General features: G+C 48.6%; 1 protein-coding gene across 1 annotated transcript in view; it reads right to left on the reverse strand.

Annotated features, from left to right (window-relative positions):
* The window catches only part of Aurkc (aurora kinase C), a 7,338-nt gene extending 3,804 nt beyond the window's left edge, over positions 1–3,534 (reverse strand). Inside the window, exons 1-4 of the mRNA XM_005369279.3 lie at positions 3,325–3,534; positions 2,763–2,796; positions 2,372–2,563; positions 1,483–1,621 (exon numbers count right to left, since the gene is read on the reverse strand). Coding sequence (XP_005369336.1) covers positions 1,483–1,621; positions 2,372–2,563; positions 2,763–2,785 — 354 coding nt within the window. The 5' untranslated portion in view covers positions 2,786–2,796; positions 3,325–3,534. The remainder of the gene's footprint in view (positions 1–1,482; positions 1,622–2,371; positions 2,564–2,762; positions 2,797–3,324) is intronic.
* Between the last annotated feature and the right edge of the window lie 4,287 nt (positions 3,535–7,821).

Here is a 7,821-nt window from a genome sequence, read left to right on the forward strand (position 1 = left end):
CTCGGCTTTTTTTGTTTTTTTCGAGACAGGGTTTCTCTGTGGTTTTGGAGCCTGTCCTGGAACTAGCTCTGTAGATCAGGCTGGTCTCGAACTCACAGAGATCCGCCTGCCTCTGCCTCCCAAGTGCTGGGATTAAAGGCGTGCATCACCACCGCCCGGCACTCACGACCTTCTGGACTATTCTAGAGAGCTCGGGTCACTTCTCTGGCTCTGCCCTGCACACACAGCTTGTCTTCTAGGCACCAGCCAGCTTCCACTCCCCAACTGATCACTAAATGAGAAAACGCCTTACAGCCAGTCTCACTTAGGCATTTTCTCAGCTGAGCTCCTTCCTCTGATGACTCTAGCTTGTATCAAGTTGGCACACAAAACCACCCAACACAGCTACATAGCTGAGACTCTGTTTTCAAGAAAAAAAAAATTCCCAAACTATGAACAATAATATTCTAGAACTATATTAGGAATCAAACCCAGGGTTGAGCTGGGCAGTGGTGGTGCACACCTTTAATCCTAGCACTTGGAAGGCAGAGGCAAGCAGATCTCTGAGTCTGAGGCCAACCTGGTCTACAAGAGCTGGTTCCAGGACAGGTTCCAAAGCTAACAGAAAAACCCTGTCCCGAAAAACCAAAAAACAAACAAACCAAAACCCACCGAACCCAGGGCTGTACACACACTAGACAAGTGGACAACCAAGTTACATCTCAGCACCCCAGAAAAAAATTCTAATAAAAACAGTCTAAAGCTGGGTGCCATGGCACATGCCTGTCATCCTAGCACTCAGAATGCTCCAAGTTCAGGCCAATTTGGGCTATATAGAAGTTGCAAGTCATTCTTGGCTACCTAGCACCCTGAGTCAGGTATAATGGCCTATGTCTATAATACCAGCACACGTGGGGCTCTCCCTAGAGACTCACAGATTTCAGATCAGCCTGGAGATTCTGGTGAAGCCTGAGCTAGCCTGGGCTACCAAGCAATGTTTCCAACTCAGAAAGAAAGTGGGGCGGGGGGGATGAAAGCCAGCAAGATATCTCAGTGGGTAGGGAAGCTTTGCTGTGCAAGCCTGGTGACCTGAGTTTCCTATAAGCTGGAGACCTGGCGACCCTGTAACCCATGTAAAGGTGGAAATAGAAAGCGGACTCCTCCCTCTATGACTTCCACATGAGCACTGTGGCACATATGTTCCCCCTCCCACGTCACACACAAATACACATAATAATAAATTAAGCTGGGTGGTGATAGTACATGCCTTTAATCCCTGCACTAGGGCGGCAGAGGCAGGAGGATCTATATGAGTTCAAGGCCAACCTGGTCTACAGAAAAAATTCTAGGACAGGCTCCAAAGCTACACAGAGAAACCCTGTCTCAAAAAAAACCCATAATAATAATAATAATAAATTAAGAAAAAGTGGGAAGGAGATATTGGCAACCACAAAGAGTAACTCATCACATGCTCAACCCTTAGGGCCCCAGAGCTCCCCTCACCGTGGCTGTACGCTGCTCATCTAACACACGGTTTCTCTGAAGCTCCTTATAGAGTTCGCCCCGTGGAGCATATTCCAGAATTAAGTACACCCGGCGAGCATCGTGGAAGTAGTTGTACAGGCGTAGGACATTCGGATGTCTGAGGAGGAATGAGGGAAAGTCAGGGCAGGCTTGAAGGCACAGCACGGAACAGCACTTGTTGCCAAGGCTGCCAGCCTGAGTTCTGTGCCCAGAACCAGTATGGCGGAAGGTGAGAATCAACTCCTGCAAGCTGTTCTCCACACTGCGACACACACGGCCCACATGCCGCCCCATCCCCTAACAAATTAAAACAACTACTTCTTTTGGGGAATGGTGGCACACGTCTTTAATCCCACCGCTCAGGAGGCAGAGGCAGGTGGATCTCTGTGAGTTCAAGGCCAGCCTGGTCTACAGAGCGAGTTCCAAGACAGCCAGGGCAACACAGAGAAACCTGTCTCAAAAATCAAGGCAAAACAAACAACAATTCAACTACTTGTGTCTATTGTGTAGCCCTGGTTGGCCTGGAATTCACTATGTAGACCAGGCTGGCCTCAAACTCAGTGACCTGTTTCTGCCTCCCAAGTGCTGGGGATAAAGGAATGATTTAAAAAAAAATGTCACCTGAGGAGCAATACCGGAGGTTTGACATCTGACCTTCACAAAGGTACACACATAAGACTGGTGTGTCCAACACTGGGAGAGAATGTTACTCGATCTAACTGGAATGAGCTACAGAGAAAAATCTTCAGGGTGAAAACGGAGAGCTTCTTTGGAACTCTTGGGGAAGACCACATTCAGAGATCAGGCCAGCAGGAGGAAAGCGGGAGCCTGAAACCCCAGCTTGGCATCCCACACAGACCATGCTTACTGTAGGTGTGCCTGGATCTCCACCTCCCGTCGAAGCTGATGCTCCAATCCCTCCTTCTCTATCTGGGACTTGAAGAGGACCTTCAGGGCCACAATGAAATGGTTTTCCTTGAGTCGAGCCAGGTACACATTCCCAAATTTCCCCTTGCCCAGAGGACGCCCTATTTCAAAGTCATCGATGGTGAAAGGCCTCCTGAACAGAAGAAGAGATGACCACATTCAGAGACTAGCGGGTTAGGGACCCCCCCCAAGAACCCCCCTACCCCACCATTCGGTCTGATCACAGCCCCAGCACTGGGTGTTCAATGAGGAAACAGCGTCTTGGACTCATTGGCCACTGCTCCACTTGCCCAGCTTCTTCCTTCTTCTAGAAACCATGGCAAGGCACTCACCTGGTTGAGGTGCTTGGTTCCATCTGGCCAGTCGCTAAGGGTAAGAGGGAGGAAAAGATGGGTGTGGCGATGCTTAACTGCAATCCCATCAGTGGGATGGGGAGGCAGGAGGGTCACAAGTTCAAAGTCATTCCCCACTACACAGCAACTTTGAGGCCCACTTAGACTACAAGAGACCCTGTCAGAGATTGGGCAAGGGAGGGGTTAAGAGTATAACAGAAGGGGAGGAGGGAGAGTGAGGGAAGCTGGAGAGGACGAGGAAGGGAAAGAGGAAAAGGGAGGGAAAGGAAAAAGTGAAGGCCTGCAGGAGAATGGGGGGGGTGAGAAATGGGAGAAAGAACAGAGGAGGAACCGGACTGACGTTTTCAGGGCCCAAGTCAGAAACCCTTATGGGGGACCCCAGCCTTTTCTGCTCCTCCTTTCGCTAAGTGTCCTGTTTCTGTTTAAGACAAGGTTTCATAGGAGCCCAAAGGGGCCTCTATCTGCGTCTATCCTCCTGCCTCGGCCTCCCCCGTGTAGGGATGACACCTTGAACTTTGGCCCCGGTTCCCATTCCTCTTACTTGTGGGCGTAGCTGCGCCCGAGGGCGGCCAGCGTCGTCCCTGAACTCTGGAGAAGAGGTGACGGCAAGCTGAAGTCCCGCCGGCTGCTTGGGTCCGGGGACCCCAGAAAAGAGGGGGCGGATGACGCTCCGGCGGCGGCCTCTCCGACGGTCCAGAAGGCCCCAGCCCGCTAAAGGAACCGGGCTGCGCACTCACAGGCAAACCAGGACGGGCGGTGCTCAAGACATTTGGAGAAAGCGCCCGGCCCGGGACTCGCCGACTCCGGTGGCTCCCCATTGGTTGAGCTTTCCGACGTCAACGGCGTACCCAATAGGATAGCGTGAGAAGCAAGTTTCCGCCACGAGGGGAGTTCGGCCAATAGGATGACGGGGGCGGGACCAGACGGGAAGGTAGGGGTTAGCGAGATTTCAGAGGTCAGCACGACGAGCTGTGCGTGTGTCGGTGCGTGTACAAATGAATGTCAGTCAACTTCAGGAGCTTCGCTGTGTGTCTATGCGCGTGCAAATGAATGTCAACTTCAGGGGCCTCGCTCTAAGAAATATTATGTGTCTTTTCTATCAAGTACTATAAAACTTGTGTTTATTAGGATAGGGAATTAAAATATTTTTTAAAAAAAGATCCCGTCCATGAAGGACAGTGGTGGCATACGCCTTTAATCCCAGCTCTGGGCAGGCAGAGACAGTTCGAAACCAGCCTGGTCTACAAAGCAATTTCCAGGGCAGCGAAGGCTACACAGAGAAACCCTGTCTCGGAGAACAAAACAAACAAAAATCCTGTCCACCATGCCCCCTGACAGGATCTCATTATGTAGTTCTGGATCTCCTGATACTATTAGACCAGGCTGGCCTGGAATTCACACACAGATCCACCTACTTCTGCCTCAGAAGCGCTACAATCAAATGTGTGTGCTCTGCCCTGGGGCCTGCCAAGTGTTCTAATCCTTCCTACCCAGTAAAACTTCACACAGTTTTTCTACCCAGTAAAAGTTCACACAAAGGCTCACTGCTTTCTTTTAGGAATTTGATGGTCTGGAACAGTAACCATTTCCCCTTCCTCTATTTCTTCTTTTCAGACTAGCCAATTTGAGTAAGATTGCAAAATCCAACCCAGTCAATGGAGGGTCAACTACCACTGAGTGTGAATAAAGAATACACTTCTTGTCTCTATGTGTGTTCGATTTTCTGAACCCAACCAATTATCAAGAGTGTCAAGACCGGCGGTGGTGGTGCCTGCCTTTAATCCCAACACTTGGGAAGCAGAGACAGGCAAATATCTATGAGTTCAGCTTTGTCTACAGAGTGAGTTCTAGCATGGGCTCCAAAGCTACAGGGAAACCCTATCTCGAAAAACAAAACAAAGTGTTGGTCCAGGAATGGAGCCCTGTGAGAATTCTGAGTGCTTGTGAGAACCATCCAAGAAAATAAGAGTCTTGTGCCCTCAAAAATTATTCTTGAGCTGTTTTCATACCCCTCCCAGGTGTCGTGGTTAGGACTGAGCTTACTTCAAAAACACTTCAAATTGAATTCATTCAGACCAGAAACAAGACAAATTTTGTTTGCAGCAGATCAACTGAAAATGCAAGCTTGGTGGGGAGTGGGTGGTGCACACCTTTAATCCCAGCACTTGGGAGTCAGAGGTGAGTGGATCTCTTGAGTCCGGGGCCAGCCTGGTGGTCTACAGAGCAACTTCCAGAACAGCCCGGGCTATGTAAAGAGATTCTGTCTCAAAAAAGAATATAGCAGCCAGGCGGTGGTGGCGCACGCCTTTAATCCCAGCACTTGGGAGGCAGAGGCTGGAGGATCGCTGTGAGTTCGAGACCAGCCGGGTCTACAAGAGCTAGTTCCAGGACAGGCTCCAAAACCACAGAGAAACCCTGTCTCAAAAAACAAAACAAAAACAAAAACAAAAAAAAGAATATAGCAAGAGGATTTCTGATAGGCAGTGATGACTGCTGTGAAGAACAGGAGAAAATGTCTCCAGAAAGAACTTATAACTGCCTGTTTTAAAGGAGAGGGGGAAGGGCTCTGGCTCTTGTGTGGTGCTGGGAATTGAACACAGACTTGTGTTACAGTCTACAGATGAGAAATCCCTGGCTCTCCATTTATTCTTAAAATTCTTTTATTAATTTTATGTATACGTGTTTTTTCCTGCATACCACATGACTACACGGTGCCCTTGGGGACCATACGAGAGCATTGGATCCCATAGGACTAGAATTACAGATATTGTGGGCTGCCACGTGAGTGCTGGGACTCGAACCTGGATCCTCTGGAAGGGCAGCCGTGTGTGTGTGTGTGTGTGTGTGTGTGTGTGTGTGTGTGTGTGTGTTGAACTGGGTGAACCAAAGCCTCATTCATGCTAGTCAAACATTCTCACTCACATCCACAGATTGTCTTCCTTTTCCTTTGCTTTTGTCCTTAGACACAGATTACCCATGCCAGTTACTTATGAGGCAGACTAGACTGAGAAGAAAATATTACCCAGGCCTCCTTTGTGGTGCAGATCTGCAATTCCACCTACTGGAGAAGCTGAGGCAGGAGGATAAAGAGGTCAAGTGAGAGGACTCAGCTGATAAAAGTGCTTGCTGCCTGGTCACACATGCACACTGAAAAGTGATTTGTTTTGTGTTGGGACATTTTGTGTGAATGTGTTGTGCACCATATGCATGCCTAGGGCCTGAGGAGGCCAGAACAGGTTATCAGATGCTCTGTTACAGACAGTTGTGAGCGGCCATTAGTGCTGAGAATCACATCAGGAGCCCCTGAAAGAGGAGAGGGGTCAGCGCTCTTAACTACTGAGTCATTTCTTCAGCCCCATGAAAGCAAGCAAGTTCAAGTCTACTAAACAGTAAAAAGGCCTGGGGTATAGTGCAGTGGTGCACTGCTTGCCTAGCATGTGCGAGAACCTGGGTTCAGGACCGGTGAGATGGCTCAGTGGGTAAAGATGCTTGCTGCCACTGCTGAGCATCTACGCTCAGCCCTCAGAATCCACGTGAAGGGAAGAACTGACTCCACGACGTCGTCCTTTGCCGCTACAGGTGCCATGCGCACACGTACATAAACAAATGTATTTTAAAACCTGTTTTCAAGAACCTGGGCTCAATATCAGTATAAAAAGAAATCTTAAAAGACAAGGCTAGGGAGGAGGCTCAGAGGTTAAGGGCTCTGACTGCTCTTCCAGAGCACTGGGTTTGACTCCCATCAGACGTGAGGTGGCTCACAACTGTCTCTAGCTCCAGTCTCAGAGAGTCTGATACCCTCCTAAGGCTTCTCTAGGCCAGGAATGCATGTGGTTCACAGATAGACATATAGGCAAAACACCCATACACACATAAATACAATTTTAAAAAAGGACGGAGTGAGGGAGAGTGGGAAGCGAATTAAGGGAACAAAAAGGAAGAAAACATCAAAAACTAAGGGGGCACAGAAAGAGAAAGAAGCCATCACTCCAGGGTCTCTTTGCATTTCTCACTGGCTGAGTCAACTGATAAAACTCTAAATTGCTGTGAAGGGGTGGCAAGCTAGCTCAGAGGGTAAAGGCACTCATTACCAAACCTGAGAACGTGAGTTTGATCCTTGGAGAACACATAGTGGAAAGAGACCTGAAAATGGTCCTCCGCCCTCTACAGGAGCACTGTGGCATGTCCTCCTCCCAGACAATCAAGTATAATAAAGAATTGCTGTGGCATTGCCTGTATACAAAGATTAACCATGGCTTTAAGAGAGTTATCTGAAGAGCAATGGATATATATATATCCATTTTTAATTTTTATTGCTTAGGGTTTTATTTTTTTTTCTTTAGCTTTTTTTTTTTGGAAACAGGATCACTCTGTAGCCCAGGTTGGTCTGGAATTCACTATAAAGCCCAGGGCTTGTCATGTAGCCCCTGGATAACCTGAGACTAGGTAGTGCAAGCTGCCTCAAGCATTACACAATCCTCCTGCCTCTGCCTCCTGATTGCTAGGGTTGAAGGCATGCTACATTTGGTGGCTTCTTCCTCTTCTTTTTCTATGGAGAGAGGGTCTTATTATGTACCCCAGCTGGCCTGGAATGCATAGATTCACCTGCCTGTTTCCTGAGTGCTGGGATTAAAGATGTGCATGGCTAGTGCCCACAGGGATTAGTTGCAAATGGATTAGGGATGGCTGTTAGCCACCATGCGGATTCTGGGAACCAGACCCAAGTACTGTGCAAGCACAACAGCGCTCTTAACACGGAGCTAGCTCAGCCACAGGGCTATGTCTCAGACCTTGTCTCAGGAAAAAAAGATCAGAACTACAGAGCCACACTAGGGAGAGCTATTATCCTCTGCTTGATTTGGCTTGGAAAACACTCCTTATTCAAACTACGCGGTGGTGGGGCACACCTGTAATCCCAGCACTCCGCAGTGGTAGGCAGATCTCTGTGAGTTTCAGATTACTGGTTGATGAAGTGATGTTCCACAACAGCCAGGGCTACACAGAGAAACCCTGTCTTAAAAAAAAAAAAAAAAAAAAA

The sequence above is a fragment of the Microtus ochrogaster genome, unplaced genomic scaffold (genome assembly GCF_000317375.1).
Source record: "Microtus ochrogaster isolate Prairie Vole_2 unplaced genomic scaffold, MicOch1.0 UNK47, whole genome shotgun sequence".
Classification (NCBI taxonomy): domain Eukaryota; kingdom Metazoa; phylum Chordata; class Mammalia; order Rodentia; family Cricetidae; genus Microtus; species Microtus ochrogaster.